Source organism: Nuphar pumila, chromosome 8, assembly GCF_984573655.1.
Source record: "Nuphar pumila chromosome 8, dmNupPumi1.hap1.1, whole genome shotgun sequence".
Classification (NCBI taxonomy): Eukaryota; Viridiplantae; Streptophyta; class Magnoliopsida; order Nymphaeales; family Nymphaeaceae; genus Nuphar; species Nuphar pumila.
Window position 1 is genome coordinate 13,925,931 of NC_143256.1, and position 17,374 is coordinate 13,943,304.

General features: G+C 39.0%; 1 protein-coding gene across 1 annotated transcript in view; it reads right to left on the reverse strand.

The window, feature by feature from the left end:
- Positions 1–17,374, reverse strand: part of LOC149829649 (actin-interacting protein 1-2-like) — a 96,322-nt gene that overhangs the window by 50,397 nt on the left and 28,551 nt on the right. Inside the window, exons 4-6 of the mRNA XM_090016060.1 lie at positions 16,441–16,863; positions 3,182–3,589; positions 1,085–1,536 (exon numbers count right to left, since the gene is read on the reverse strand). Coding sequence (XP_089872186.1) covers positions 1,279–1,536; positions 3,182–3,589; positions 16,441–16,863 — 1,089 coding nt within the window. The 3' untranslated portion in view covers positions 1,085–1,278. The remainder of the gene's footprint in view (positions 1–1,084; positions 1,537–3,181; positions 3,590–16,440; positions 16,864–17,374) is intronic.

The window sequence follows — 17,374 nt, forward strand, 5'->3', positions numbered from 1 at the left end:
AAAGGAATAAGAAGGGAATGAGAAAAAAGAGGGCTATGGGGTGCCTATTTATAGGGGAGGGTGTTGTGTGTTCTCTCCTGAAGACGCAGGGTTTGCTACAGTGCGTGTTTAGGGGTCCAAATGAGCACCACATATATAAACACATGGGGCTCATATCCCCATGTGTGTCTGGCATCACTTTGCATCAGAGTTCAGTGCGATTGCAAAGACTTAAGTATCCTTTCCTGCCATTCTTGCAATGAAATGACGGTTAAAGAAAAGGACAAAAATGTCCTCATCCAGAAAAAGGGAGTTTTAATCTTAACTCTTAAAAAAGTCCAAACGTTCCATTTTCGCCCTAAGCAGTAAAATCCTATGCTGCAGCGGATCACCCTTTGATGACGCACCATCTGTTGTAACAGGAGCTCCCTTTGATGACACATCCTTTACTGTTGTCTGCTGTCATCGAAGCATCCTTTGGCACCGTCTGCTACCGTTGAAGCATCTTTTGCCATCGTCTCGAGTCCAGGTACCGGCCTTGGTTTTTAGCTTGTGTTACAATACATTGCCACATTCTCGTTTGTGCCTTGTGTTATAAAACATTCCCGGGTTCGTTCCTACCTCGTGGAGATAACTATAAATTGATCGACTGGTTCGATCATTGGTGGGCGTCATAGGGGCATTTGTCGACCATCTCTTTTTACAGTCTTCTCTTCTTCTTCATTTTCGTTATATAGTATGAAAAAAAGCAATGACGCACAGGAAAGATGCTTGTTTGCCTTTATTATGTAAACACCACCACATGTTTTCCATGGAGATGTTTGTTTCACCTCCCTTAGTAAAAGTTATCTTTCCTACGAAAGAGTGTCTCTTTCATCCCCCCCCCCCGAAAAGAAAGCAATATCCATGCTTGAACAAAGAAGAGAGTGCGAATAGGCCAAGGGATTAAGCATTCTATTATTTCATCACAATTCCAGCAATGAACATTGCATACACAAATATGATCATGGAAAATATTTAGGTGTATGCATGGCTGATCAGACCGACAAAAGGAATAGGAAAAAAAAAAACACCCAATATAACCCAAAAAATGCGAAAAACTCACATCAGCAAAATCATATCAAAACACGAGCCATTCTGCTATGTTCTTCTAGTCTTCAATCAAAGACAAACTGGAAAGGGTTTTCCTACAAACAAAACAGAGAATTCTTTTGACGAAGACTGCACAGAGCAAGAAATGTAAGGCCACACAACTTGCTTCCAAAGCCAAATCAACCATCAATTGCAGTTACGATCCCGTTACTGCTGCACTAATCTCCACACACGAATGCATGCATCTTCACCAGAGCTTACAACAGTGCAATCATCATTGAAAACTAATCCATAAACACCTCCCAAGTGAGCACCCTTTATGGTTATACGACTTGAAGCTGGCTTATCAACTTCATATATAATTATGCTTGTGTCTAGAGATCCCGTAGCAACTATTGTGCTATCAGGAGACCAAGCCACACAATTTATACGAGCAGTATGGTACAACATGTTCTTAAGCTTAACCTGCAGAAGATAGTCAACTGGTTAGTGAGACAAATGTTCAGGAAGTTAAAAATCAAACCTTGGTAATTAACATTACATTTCTAAAAAGGATTAATGCGGAAGGGAAAGGAAGAAAGAGAGATGGACTATGCAAATGGGAACCAAAAAGTTAGAAGTATGAACAACTTAAATATAGTGACAAAATCTATCAAAAATAAAGAAAAAAAAAACATGGATGAAGCATGACAGCCTTCCACTACTTTAATGTGTGTAAAAAGAATTTAGGAAACAAAAAGAAAATTAAAAAACCATATAGGATTTACATTGTGCCTGATAAATTGAACCATGGCATTTTGCTATGTCACATGGGTGCGGGTGCGGGTGCGGGTGCGACACGGGTGCGGCGCAATTTCAAAAATTTTGGACACGGGGACTCGGCTATATATATATATATAATTCTAGTAAACAATTAAAATTAAGTAGCCAAAACTATGACCTTAATTTTTTCGAAAGTTTCAATTTGGCATTCCCATTTCTTTATGGTAGTTCTTAAGCTAGCTTTTCTAATACTTGTGAAACTAGTATTTTTTTAAACTGGAAAAGCATTTATTTAGCTATCTCAAATGGTTGGGTTACCTTTTATCGTGTTTTATACATATTTTTACATAAGTTGTGACTTGTGAAACAGTCACACAGACTGTGCACACAGTCTGTGCAATGCAGTCTGTGACTGTGCAGACTGTGCAAAGTCACACAGACTGTGCACAGTCACACAGACTGTGTGCAATGACTGTGCAGTTGCAGTTGCACAGTCTGTGACTGTGCAACTGCATTGCACAGTCTGGTTATATATTAAAAAAAAGATATATAAAAATTGTTTTTTTTTGTTTTTTGTCTTAAAAATGGACATTTTTGGACTCGGTCAAAGTTGACCGAGTCCAAAATGTGGACGGACGCGGCCTGGACTCGTTGACCGAGTCCGACTCGGCGTTGACCGAGTCCGGGCCGAGTCCGAAGCCGCACCCGTGTCCGCACCCGTGTCGGGGCGTGTCGACTCGGGTGCGGCACCTCCCTAGCCGAGTCCGTGTGACATAGGCATTTTGTAGTCTAGGAAAACAAGGGTAATTATAATACCGCACACAAGGCGATAAATGCTTAAGAATTTTCAAGGTTTTTGGATCTAGAATGCCATTGACATACAATAGAATGAATGTCTACTACATTTTTCATAACAGGAATATTGCGCCGAATCAATTCATTCTAGGTCTTGATTGCTTTGTCACCTTCTCATGAAAATCCAGAACATGCAATTAATAGCAAAGTACACCATTATTATCAAAACTGGTATTTGTCTTATGCACCACAATTTGCTTTGTAATCCCATTGTTGCTTAAAGCTAAACTTATGGTCCCCAATAGTAATATTCCTGCTTATTGCTGATCTCCAATCTTTACTGGGCTCCTCCTTTTCCCAGTTCCTTCAACTTGCTTCATGTCAAATTTTTTGTGTTCTGTAATTTCAGACAGCTTGTAACATGCCCATTCTATCCCTGACAATGCTCATCTTTCTGTTTAATTAACTCTTAAGGACAAGATGTAAGGATACGTGGCATTTCTTCAATATATATATATATATATAGAGAGAGAGAGAGAGAGAGAGATGGTACCTCTCGAGTGACATGGTCCCATACAACAGCTTCTCGATTGAGATCACCAGAAATAAACATAGAGGCATCTGGGGAGAAACGAATGACGTTAATAGCACCACGATGCTTCTCAAGGACTGACTCTTCAGTGAGAGTGTCCCCATTGACAGAATAGACGTGGAGTTTCCCATCTTGGCCACCAACAATGGCCTCACTTCCATCAGGTGAAATTGCAGATGCCGTCACAGCAAACCCAAGATTCAGAGTTGACAACACTTTGGATCCACGAAGCATGATTACTCCTGAATCAGTTGAAAGCAATGCCAGCTCGGGCTTATCAAGTGCAATATTTAAGTCCTTTGGTTGTGCACCAATATCAATTTGTTCTTCATCACCACACTGATCAGCATGCAGCGGAATTCTCCTTACCTGTAAAATTTTGGAAAAAGGATCATCTCTTGTAGCAAAAGCAAGTTGAACATATTGTACATAGCTACAGTTGTTGTACAGTCAGCAAAATATAAGCCCCACAGCAGGATATCATCAATTGGAATTTGGCAGGTAGATTAAGAAATTGTTCCTTATTAAAGGAATATGCTATTCATCAGACTTGGTGAGCAATACTACCGTGTATTGAACTTTTATAATTGGCTGGAAAGCTTTCCAGACAAGAATATATGGACTATCCCTGATATTTACTATCCAAACATCAAAGAAGAGGACCAAATATTTGGAGAACACCTGATAAAATCATCAAATTGGACTAGGACAATATAACTTAAAAACGAGGAGAAAATCTCCAACCGAATAGCCTTTGGAAATCTTTCACATGTTATTGCCATTAGACATACTAGCGAGCACAGACATGCTCCCAGTCTATGTCACAGGGACTCACCAAAGAGGCCTCTGCACCCACGTCGACGCGACGCGGGTGTGGCACCCAATTCGGTCAACCCGCACCCAAGGTTATCATTGTCCAAAATGGACTTGGTTAACTTTGTCCATTAAAAAAAGGGACAGGGATCGATAATGGGTAAGGGTACCTCGAGCACCCCCCTCCCCCCCCCCCAATTAAAAAAATAAGGGGGTACCTCGAGAAGGGGTAAAGAGGGATGGGGCTTGAGAATGGGGTACCACGAGAAAGGGTAAAGGGGTGGTGTTAAAATATATATATATATATACCCTCCCGCACCCCCACACCCAAGTTCTTTTAAAGTGCCGCATCGCCGCCCCCGCATCTGCACCCGTACCTATGTGACATAGCTCCCAGTTTATCCAATACATATATGCACATGTATGAATACAAATTGTAGTTAGTTGCCTGTTTATAGAGAGCGTGAGAGAGGTTGACTATACCATGCACGTGCGAAAATCAAATTTCACTTGTACAACTTACATAATGAATAACAAATAGTGTCAACTGTCACATACAAATCAATTCCTTATGCTGTGAACATTGGATCAAGAGAATTTCTGCTCATGACATTTTATATGTCAAAATTACAACTGGCACGGTAACAATGTCAGAACAAAACAATATCCATAGTGCTATGATTAGGCCAATGAAGCACTGCTCGTCATATTATATCATTACATGGCAAGGTGTACCTTTCAAAAGGTATATGTGTAATTAGGTTAACCTAAAGTTAGACATAACATACAAGAGAGTTGACTGCGACATCACCCACCATATGAGGCACTTTACAGCCCTGTGGTACCTCCTGTTATCTCTTCTCTATTCTTCGTCTTCACCACATGAACATAAAGTTGAATTACTTGCTTAAAAGATGTAGTACTGCTCATTTCATGCATGGGCGTGAACAAATCTCAATTCATTTTTTATTTCTTCTCAAGGAGTATTGAAAATGATATTACTTGCATATTTTGGTCAAACTATTTCAATGGAATATTATATAGAATTTCAAAGGCTATTTAAGTTTCTAATTCAAGAATTTGACATCAAGAAATTGGTCTCATTTACGTACCTCTTAGAGATTGAAGTTACAAGAACAACAAAGAGTATATTTATCTTTTAGAGAGAATATGTTGGAAGATACTGTTATTAGTCAGTTTGGAGCCTTGTGAATTAACTAACATATCTGTTATCCGATTAGCCTGATTAATCAATTCATGCACAATGAAATGATACTGAGATGGGCCATGAATATTCAAAAAATTGAAGGCTACTCATCAAAAAGGAATCTTCTATGCTAATTCCTTTGAAGTACAAAATAGATGACCTGCATGTATGTGCATAAAAGAACCGCCTCTGGTTTTATTTTCTTTGAGAGTGAATTCCGTACCATTGAATAGAAAAGAGACAAATGATCATAAGCTTAAATGTTGAAGCCAAATTATAAAGCCATGTCTTTTGGGCCATTTGAAAAGAATTCATGTAAAAGCAATATTACAAAAGGCAGAGATTCAGGTGAAACTTCTAGGAAGCTTTATGGTGATAAATAATATCTATGAAAAGAAGCAACCATATATTGGTGACTTGCCACTTTAATAAGAAAGAGTTGCATTCAAGATGTTTAGCACTTCAAATTTTCTGAACAGAATTGCAAATTCTCCAAGAGAGTTCAAGGCTTGACTTCATAAATCAATTCGATAGATATCTTTGCAACACCTCAAGATGGAGCATTGTTGCCTATCTCAATTAGGGGTGGCAATCGGGTCGGGTTGGCAGGTCGACCCGGCGGGTTGGCTGGTCAGCATACCTCAACCCGACCCGTTTATTAAACGGGTCGGCTGTGGCAAACACGAACCCGACCCGTTTATTAAACGGGTAACCCGACACGACCCGCCAACCCGTTTATAAACGGGTTGGGTCGGGTAAACGGATTGGCAGGTTAGCAGGTTGACTCGCCCGCCTAACCCGTTTATTAAACGGGTCAGCTAGGTTGGCATACCCCTAACACGAACCCGACCCGTTTAATAAACGGGTTAGGCGTGAAAAGATACTGTCATTTAGTATAAAGTCTGGATCTCAGGATCCAGACCCAATTCCTTTCATTTTAAACGCATGCTCATTAATGTTTCATTAATGACATGCTATAATTTTATCATAACATGTAATGGGTATTTTCGTACCCTAGCTATTGTATCTGTGTGTATTTAATCAGAGAAGCAAAAATGAATACCCTGATTAGGGATTTTTGCTGCAGCCTCGTTCTCTCTCCCCATGCTGTGTTGTTGCTTGTAGATGAAGAAAGAAACCCATGATTTCTATCATGGTATCAGAGCAGCAGGTTCAATATTGAAGATCGGTTCCTTCTATGACTGATTTGTCTCCTTCTAAGGTACCTGTTTTCTCATTTTTCCTATCGATTTCTCTTGTATTTAAATCTGCAGTCCGGACTGAAATCTCTTCTTCGTACTCACCTCTTTCTTTTTGCTCTTTTGAAATACATCATTAATCTGCTTATTGTCTTCTTCAAGTACCTCCTTTTGATTCCCCTTTTTTATTTAAGCCAACGTGTTTCTCTTATTTCCAAAATCCAAAACTGAAATTTGGTCACGTTGGCATATTTCCTCCTTCTTTCATTCCCTGTTGTTCTTCTGTCATATCTAATACTTCTTTCACATTGCTGCACGTGATCTTACCCATCCATAAGCAAAATAATCAAGCAAGATCAATTTTTTTGATCTATGTGTGATTACAAGAGTTGAAAAGGATCACTCCAAACTCATTTGCATATTGACGTCAGATCAGATTGTGATCTGCACGCCCAGATCTATCTTGATTAAAATAATTTCATCTTCGAATTCATTTTCATCTCTGTTTTGCCTATTTTCTCATTATTCTAAAAGAAAAACACATTATTTTCAAAATAACGTACCTATTACTGATTGAATTTTATTCAGAACAGATTCTTTACTGTGCAGTCCTGTTTTTCTGCCTCGTGTTCATCAGTTAAAAAAAAAAAACTAGTCTGGTCTTTAGACTTCTCTGATATTAAAATTTATGTTCTGAATTATACTAGAATTCAATTGTGGTTGGGTCTTTGTCGTAAGGCCATTTCTTATTTTTTATTCCTTCTCTTGGTTGGATCTTATTCCTTCTTGTTTTTGGCTTCAAAAGAATATGGACTCATTCCCTCATTCTCAGTCTGTAACTTTCTCAGCCAACTCGTGTCTGAGAAACTGAAAAATTCCAATTTCCTAACTTGGAAGCAACAAATCATACCATTCATAAGAAGTCAGGACCTTTCTGGACATCTGGATGGTTCTGTTCTTGTTCCTCCAGAATTCATACCACAAGAAGAAAAGAATGGCGAGAAAGATCTTTCTATTACCTATGTTAGAAATCCTGAGTATGTATCCTGGATGAAGTGAGATCAGGCGTTGGTTGCCTATATCACTTCTACATTGTCACAAGAAGTGCTTGTGGCAATTCCAGATGACTGCTCTGTTAAAATGTAAAACTGTGCAAATGTTTCATATTTACTGACAAAAATGATAAACTTTCTCCTCGTGTGATTCCCTGTGCCTTTTTAGGATATGCTGAAAACCAGAAAGGTTATAGATGTTTTGACTTCAAAAATAATAAACTATATGTGTCTAGAAATGTTTCCTTTCTTGAAAAGGAGAGCTTTGATTTTAGAAAATTAAAAGACGTCACTGAGTACTCCTTTTTGCTAGATCTAATATCAACATCTGATGAATATGACCTTGATTGTAACTTTGATGATGATCAAAGAATTATTGATCTTAATGTTGAAAATGAAGAAGTTCATAGAGATACTAGTATTCAATATTCCAGGCGACAAGAGTCTAATCCTCCATGTGCACTTGAAAAATATTCTAACATTCCAACTAGACAATCATCCCGAATCTCGAGGCCTCCAGGAAAGTTTATATAAGTGGCGGAGCCAGGGGTGGGGGCATGGGTGGGCGGCCGCCCACCCTAAAATTTGAAACCGAGTCGACTCATGACTCGGAAAACCGAGTCGAATCAGGACTCGTGAAACCGAGTCGACCGAGACCCGGGCTCTCGATGAGTCTAGAGCCTGCCAAAAGAGGCGAGGGGTAAAACCCTAGCCAGTTTTCTAAAGCTCTGCCCCTCCGTTCCAGCGTTCCCCTTCAGTCACAGGCAAGACGACAACCCCATTCGCCGGCAACCCTTGTGCTCTGCAGTGCCGCCGGCCTCCCTTCGGTGAACCCGCGGTGGCGGTGCCCCCCTCTGAGCTTCTCCCTCTCGGCTGCAATCTCCGGCGACGCGAGGCACCGGTGTCGCAGTCAGTCGGACCTTTGCCAATCTCCGGCAACCATCGCTAGCAGTTTGAAGAAGACCCTCTTATCTCCTAAATTTGAGGGTGGGTTTTGTTCATGTTCAGTGGCTCTGGTGATACAGTATCCAGTTATCCATTCTACATGAGCAATACAGGCCAATCCTTCAATTTGGTTCTTGATCCTTTCTTTTTGGGGCACAACTGAACGTGGGTCTAGTTTCTTTCCTCCTTTTTGGGCGCAACCTCATTGGAAGAGTCAATCTTGCTATCCTTTCTTGGTCATCGTGCGTGCATAGGACTCTCCTTTTGTGCCTGCTGCTAAAACAAGGTATGGATGTCTATCAATGTAACGAAGGCAACGGATAGCGTATCTTTATCTACCAGATAGTTGGTGAGTGAATTGCTTGTTCTCGATTGTCTAGGATTCTTGTAGTGAGTAACTGTGGCCATTGACAGATTTTAATAATTGGGCGTCTGTATTTTTTGTCTAACAGGCATTTTTGTACTCTTTTTGCTTGAATTCTGCATATGGTGCATGTTGGTCATCATCGGTGTCATAAAAAATGTATTCATTTTTTAGCTTAAAGCTTTTTCGGGGTTCTACGGCCAATCTTGGTGGTCAGAGGCGGAGCTGGGGGGGGGGGCGGGGGCAGGAATGGGTTGTAGCCCAGTCCTGCCTCTTGAAACAGTTAAATTTTGTTTTTTTTAAAAGCCCAGTCCTAGCCCAGCTCAGCCCTGACTGCAGCAAATAGTTTGATTTGTCCATATAAAATAGATTTTTATTAATAATTGTAGCCATTTTTTATTTTATCTCAATTTTTTTTTTCGGGGGCGCTGCCCCCGAGCCCCCGACTATCACGCCATTTTTTTTTTTCTACACCCCTGTTTGCCCATCCCCCACGTCAATCCTAGCTACGCCACTGGTTTGTATCATACAAGTCTTTCTCACCCACATATAGGGCAGTTATTGCATTAATTCACTCATACGAAGAACCATCCACATATTTTCAAGCAAAAAATGATATCAAATGGATAGAAGCCATGAAAGCTGAATTAGATGCACTTGAAAAGGCTTCTACATGGAATATTCAAGATCTTCCTTCAGGGAAGAAAACTATAGGATGTCGATGGGTTTATAAAATTAAAACCAAGAGTGATGGTACTCTTGAAAGATATAAAGCCCGTTTAGTAGCCAAAGGTTATGCCCAAGAATATGGGATTGATTATGAAGAAACCTTTGCTCCGATGGCTCGTATGACTACTGTCCGAACCTTAATTGCCTTAGCTTCTATCAAAAAATGGTCTATTTTTCAAATGGATGTCAAAAATGTTTTTTTAAATGGAAAGCTAGTTGAAGAAGTATACATGGAACCCCCTCCTGGTCTAAGTATTCCTAAGGGTAAAGTCCTTCGCTTAGAAAAAACTCTTTACGGACTTAAACAAGCACCAAAAGCTTGGTATGATAGGTTTAGTCGTGTTATGATTGATATTGGTTTTCAATTTTGTTTAACTGACACTGCTTTGTTTATTAAGAATTCTGATGCAGGGATCATTGTGTTTCTTCTCTATGTGGATGATATGATCATCACCGGAAGCGATAAACAGGGAGTTGAAACAATCAAAACACTTCTTAAATCTCATTTTGAAATGACTGATTTGGGCTTGTTGAGATACTTTTTAGGCATTGAAGTTGCTTATTCTCCTAGAGGATATTTATTATCTCAGACTAAATTTGCTTTTGATATTGTTTTCAGGTCTGGTATTACTGATGATAAGAAAGTTGACACTCCAGAAGTTGTTAATGTTAAAATGAAGATTGATGATGGAGAACTTCTTGCAGACCCTACTCCTTATAGACAGCTTGTCGGGGCACTTTCCTATCTATCCATTACCAGACCAGATATAGCACATGTTGTTCATACAGCAAGTCAATTTCAACATGCTCCTACTTCTGTTCATATGGGAGCAGTCATGCGTATTATCATATACATCAAGTCCTCTCTTTCACAAGGACTTTTCTTATCTTCCTCCTCTTCTCTTGATTTAATTGCATATACTGATGCTGATTGGGGAGGTGATCCCAATAACAGACACTCAACCACTGGCTTTTGTGTCTTTTTAGGGGAATCATTGATCTCGTGGAGGTGTAAAAAGCAGCAGAAGGTATCTCTCTCATCCACCGAAGCTGAATACAGAGCCATGGCAACCACGACCATGGAAGTAGTTTGGCTCCGACGACTGCTTGCTGACATGGGAGCTGAAGCAACAAAGGCTTCACAAATGTGTTGTGACAACAAAAGTGCGATCTACATTGCCAGTAACAGAACATTCCACGAACGCACCAAACACATCGAAATGGATTGTCACTACGTCAGAGAGGAATATCTACACGGGATAATTGATCTGCCATATGTCACTTCAGAATATCAGTTAGCAGACTTCTTTACAAAGCCTCTCGCTGCTCCCCGATTTCACTTTCTCTTAGACAAACTTTCGCTCATTGTACCGTAAGTTTGAGGGGGAGTGTTAAAATGTAAAACTGTACACATATGTATATATAATAATATTATATTATTATTATATATATATATATATAAATACATTTTTCATTTCTTTCTTTTCTGTATTTTTTTTCCTTTATTTTTATTTTTTGTCTTTATGTCATCTAGTTCAGTTTGAACTAGAATGACTGTTGCTAGTCAAGTCCTGTCCAGACTTGACTAGCAATAGAGCTGTTGGACTGACACATTCCAACAGCTCTAAATAGAGTTGTTGGACTGTGTCCAACAGCTCTATTGAGTCCTCTTTCAGCTGTGTATATAAAGGGGTGCAGCCCCTCTTGTATTTCATTCCAATGCTTCTTAAGCAATTGGTTTTTCATATCAATAAATAATACATTTTTGTTTTTATTTTGTTTCCGGTTATACCCTTTTTAAGGGTTATGCTTTAGTGTCATTCTTGACACTTGCCCTTGTTAATCTAAGCTCGTGTTTCGAAGATCCCCATTTCATTTCATGCTCAACAATGCAATTATGGCATCGACTGGTTCAGACATATTCTCAAGTTTCTCAGGCCAGAGTATTATTTTTAAAGAAAGAGTTTCAAATGCTAAGAAAGGACTCCATGACTATTATGGAGTATTTGAACAAAATGAAGACTATTACAGATCAATTGGCCATTGTGGGATGCCCTGTTAGTGACAAAGATATGGTGCGACAAACTTTGAGTAGGCTGGGGTCAGACTATCATATGATGGTTACTTCCTTATTGTGTTTGCCAGATTTACCTACATTTGAAGATCTTCGTGTCAAGCTTTTACAGTATGAGATGATGTTGAAAGGATTTTCTGAAGATACTCATGCTCATGTTGGAGCACACAATGTTCTTGCCACAGGAGTTGCCTATGGGCGAGGACGTGGTAGGTATGATTTTCGAGACAAATGGGGTCAAGAAAGAAATGGACAAGGAAGTCGTGGAATACTACCTACACCCAATGTTCCTCCCAATGGGCAAAGGCAAAGGACAATACCTACCTGCTTTCTCTGCAACAAAAAGGGACACATAAAGGCAAATTGCTGGTTTAACCCGCAAAATAGAGGAAAGCAATTGGAGACAAGAAAGGGAACAGATACATTGAAAAATAGTGGAGAAGTCAAAGAGTTACTATTATTTGCCTTGGCTGAATTGAATATCAAACAGAATAATCAAGGTACTTGGTATGTTGATTCGGGTGCAGCCACTCATGTCACTGGTGATGCTGGTAAGCTCCTAAATCTTGTTTCTTATGTTGGTAGAAATAGTATAGTCACTGGAGATGGGTCTCACCACCATATTTCGCACATTGAAAATTTTGTAATCCCCATGTCCAACTATTCTCTTGCACTTTCAAATGTCATTCATGCTCCTAATATCAAGAAAAATATTGTTTCTGTCTCTAAACTTGTAGATGGCATTAATGCTTCAGTTGAGTTTACTCCTTTTTCTGTTTGTGTTAAGGACCTTCAAATGAGAGAAACATTCACTGAAGGAAAACGTCAAGGAAATATGTACGTGTTCCAAGAGAATCCTTCCTCTCGTGTTCAACCTGTTGATTCCATCTTGAAGCTCACATCATCATCTTCAGTTTCTACTGAGAGTGTTTTTAATCTTTCTGAATGTATTGAGTCGAATCTTTGGCATGGTCGTCTGGGTTATTGTAGTAGTCGCTTTATTGATAAGCTTGTTTCAAGTAGTCTTATTCCCAAGTCAAGTCTAGACTTAAGTGTCGATAATAAAAAGTGTTCTAGTTGTCTTAAGTGTAAGAGTCATGTTCTTCCTTTTCATTCCATTAATAAAAGAGCTTCAAGACCATTTGAAATTATATGTTCTGATGTTTGGGGCCCGGCTCCAGTTCCTTCCATGTATGGCACTAGATATTATCTCATATTTGTTGACAGTTATTCTCGATATACATGGATCTTCTTTATGAAAAGTAAATCTAAAACCTTCAAGTTATTTCAGAATTTTCATTCTTTTGTTCAAAACCAATTCTCTCAGAATATTATTTGTTTCCAATGTGATGGAGGGGGTGAATTCTCTTCAAATGACTTCATAAATTTCCTCCAAACAAATGGAATAAGTAGATATGTGTCTTGCCCTCACACACCTCAACAGAATGGGATTACTCAACGGAAGCATTGTTATATTGTCAAGAGTGCAATGAGCATGATGCATGATAGTAACCTTCCAGTTACCTTCTGGGCAGAGGCTTTTCACACAACTGTCTATGTCATAAATTGATTGCCTATGAACATCTTAGAGAACAAATCACCCTATTTCTCTTTGCATGGTGTGCATCCAAATTATCACGATTTGCGTGTATTCGGGTGTATGTTATGTTCATGTTGACAGTTCAATGCGGCACAAGTTTCAGGATAAGGCCTTAAAGTGCAGATTTGTGGGGTATGCTGATGATTACAAAGGCTACAAATGCTATGATCCCGTGAGCAAGCGCATAAAAATATCCAGAAATGTTGTGTTTGACGAATCAAATTTTGGTCATAATGCTAGCACTCCTCCTGAAATTGAAGTTTATCACCCTTGGTTGAACTCAGATCTCTTTTCTAGTATTGATAATGTATGTTCTTCTTAATGTAATCAAAGAGACTAGGGAAACGTATCTACTGTTGCGCAAAGAACTCAAGAAAGTGTAACGTCTGAATCACTATTGGCCCTCGAAAGGTATAAAGGCATTGGTTACTCTCGACGTGAGAAGGAGATACCTCCCAGCTTTAATCAGGAGCATAATTCTCCTTATGTTTCCACTCAATCACTTGCTCACAGAAGGTCTACCCGACCTCGGCATCCTATTGATAGGTGGGTCAGTTATGAGAACTTCACGATGGATTTTCAACTTTTCTTAACCTCTTTGGGCAAGGAAGATCAACCGACAACATTTTATCAAGCAATAAATTCTAAGAGATGAATTGAAGCTATGAACAACGAAATGGCGGCTCTTCATGAGTCTGGCACTTGAGATATTGTTCCCAGACCACATAATCGGAATGTGGTTGGGTCAAAATGGGTCTATAAGATAAAGTATAAGCTAGATGGTGCTATCGAGCGATATAAGGCAAGGCTGGTTGCCAAAGGATTCACACAGGAGCAAGGACAAGACTATGATGAGACCTTTATTCTAGTTGTGAAAATGGGAACTATCTGCATCATAGTATCATTGGCTGTTGAGCACCAGTGGACTCTCAACCAATTGGATGTGAAGAATGCGTTTCTACATGGAACTCCGAAGGAAGAAGTATACATGGAGCAGCCCACTGGGTATGCAAAAGGGAACTCTAAAGAATACGTGTGCAGGTTAAAGATAGCTATATATGGTCTAAAGCAGGCATCTCGATCTTGGTTTGACAGTTTCGCTCTTGAAGTAGAAAAATATGGGTTTAGTCGGTCTCTTCTTGACCATTCTCTTTTCATATTTAAATGCAAAGATATAATTACCCTGTTATTGATATATGTTGATGACATTATCATTACAGGTAACTCTAATGAACATATCGAACAGGTTAAAGAACTTTTGAATCATAAATTCAAGATGAAGGATCTTGGTAAACTGCGATACTTTCTTGGAGTAGAAGTTGACAGGACTCCTTAAGGCATGACGCTTACTCAGCATAAGTATACCATTGATGTTCTTAGCAAGGCAGGTATGACAGATTGTAAGCCCCTCAGCACACCCAATGTACTTCATCAGAAACTCAGTTGCTAAGATGGAGATTTGTACGAGGATCCTACAGGATATCGCAGGATAGTAGGAATGCTTCAATATCTTACCTTCACTCGGCCTGACATTGTCTATTCTGTCAATCAGGTATCTCAGTTCATGCATGAACCACATATTGAGCATATGAAAACCGTTAAACGCATTCTTCGATATTTGAAGGGTACTATTGGAGATGGTCTTCTGTACAGAAAGAGTATGCCTGGTCATCACATGCATGAACTCCTTACTTACACAGATGTAGATTGGGCAGGAGATCCAGATGAACGTAGGTCTGTCTCAGGATACTGCGTTTTCATTGGGCTAAATCTTGTCTCCTGGAGCAGTAGAAAACAAAAAGCCATAGCCAGGTCGAGCACAGAAGATGAATATAGATCAATGTCAGCTACTACAGCCGAAGTAACATGGATCAGACACCTGTTGACAGAAGAGAATCGATTTCTAAAAGTATTCTCTTGTGTGACAATCAAAGTGCTATCAACATGTCATTCAATCCTATCTACCACAGTCGTGCCAAACATATTGAAATTGATCAACATTTTGTAAGACAAAAGGTTGAAGAGAAGAAAATTGAACCAGAATACGTGCGGACTGCTGATCAAGTTGTTGACTTGTTTACAAAAGGACTTATCAAGGACAGATTTTGGATGTTCATGGTCCAAAACCATGTACAACTGGAGGGGGGGTGAAAAGATAATGTCATTTAGTATAAGGTCTGGAACTCAGAATCCAGACCCAATTCCTTTCATTTTAAACACATGCTCATTAATGTTTCATTAATGGCATGCTGTAATTTTATCATAACATGTAATGGGTATTTTCATACCCTAGCTATTGTATTTGTGTGTATTTAATCAGAGAAGCAAAAATGAATACCCTGATTAGGGATTTTTGCTGCAGCCACGTTCTCTCTCCCCATGTTGTGCTGTTGCTTGTAGATGAAGAAAGGAACCCATGATTTCTATCAAGGCGGGTCGACCCGTTTATTAAACGGGTTAGTTTAAGCCCAACCTGAACCCGCCTAAAAGGCGGGTTGGCGGGTCGGGTTGGGAGGTCGTGTCAGGTTTTGCCACCCCTAATCTCAATATTTGTCATATTTTATGACAAAATCTTTGCAGTTTGTAGTTCTACTTTTAAAGGCAGTGACATTTTTTATTGATAAAAATATAATTTACAATCAAGCTCCTTTACCACCGGAGAAAATTATTAACACTATCACAGTTCACTATACATGGAGTTCACAAAACTATACTAGTCATCAATAACTTCACTTTTCATATTCTTTATATATTTTATATTTTTCACTCCATTGTTCTCTAAAATGCCAAAATTACTTCTGTAATATCACATAAGGGCATTTTGTGAAGCACATTCTTGTACCATTTCTATATTGAGGGATCTAACATTTCTCCATCAACGCAAGATTTCATTTTCTTGTTATTCAATTGCAATGAACATCTAGTCAGTCTTTTCCCTCAAGACATGTTTTATTTAGAACACAAGATCTTGTTGGCTTACTATGCCTGACTCAACATTGAGTAGTAATTTTAGCTAGTGTGTAAATTGCCTACCCCATCAAGGTGCAAGATTGAATTGAAATATATTCATTTCAGTGATCATATTGGATAATAGAAAGACACATCATCATGTTCTCCAGCCTAGTTGCAATCATAAGTCATCAAGAAAATCAGCTTCAAAAAGATGGTGCAAGCACACAAACCACAAGATATAAAAATAAAGGCAACTACTACATGTACATGAAGAAATGGTGCTACCTTGTTATCAAAGGCAAATGTGGTGAGCTCTCCTTCCACCACTGCAAAACATTTAATTTGAGAGTTCTCCCTTCTCTGTAACCTTCCTGCACATCCAACTCCTTGCATCCATCGGACAATCACCCCATCATAACTGCTAGATAGAATAATATTCTGGCTGCCTTCAGAGGTGACTGCCAAACCAGTGACGCTCTTCATGTGCCCAGAAAATGATACTGGCATCTTTTCTAGGTCATTGGCTGAATATATACTAATAGTGCCACCAAGAGAAACAGTGACAAGATGATTATTCTGCCACAGGCAACCAACTAGCATTCCATCCAGTCCAGAATCAGATGAAGTAAGTGTCTTCTTCACCTTACCGTTTCCATTTTCATCAATCTCCCACACTTTTGCAGTTTTATCTGCAGACACTGTTAGCACCTGAAACAGCAAGATAAGCTTTCGCAGTAAGATATGAGAGTTGGCTACTAGAGAAATAAATATATAAAACAAAGAATGAATAGGTATCTTTCTGTTGAGTCACACCAAAAGAAAAAATCATAATCAGCAAGTGCATTCTCTTTGAAGACCTAAAAATAAGAAAAAACAATGTATCAAATATTGCATTAACACTTTCCTTTAATCCACCTGTAAAATTGCAACAGGCAATTCAGTCAAAACCAGAAATCCAGCAGTAGCCGATGTGATTCGAAGCTAACAAGGAAAATGAAGGGCTTTTCACCATCTCTATTTCTCATAGTGACATAATCACTTCAACAGATTAAGTTTGCAAACTAAAGGCTATTAAGATACAGCATACAATGCAAACTACTTGTCTTAGATGTTCAAATGATATAACCCAAATATTGTTAAGATATATATATATACATATATATATACTTGTATATATATTATATACTTTAAAGTTAAGTCAACTGTGGTTGACTTAGAC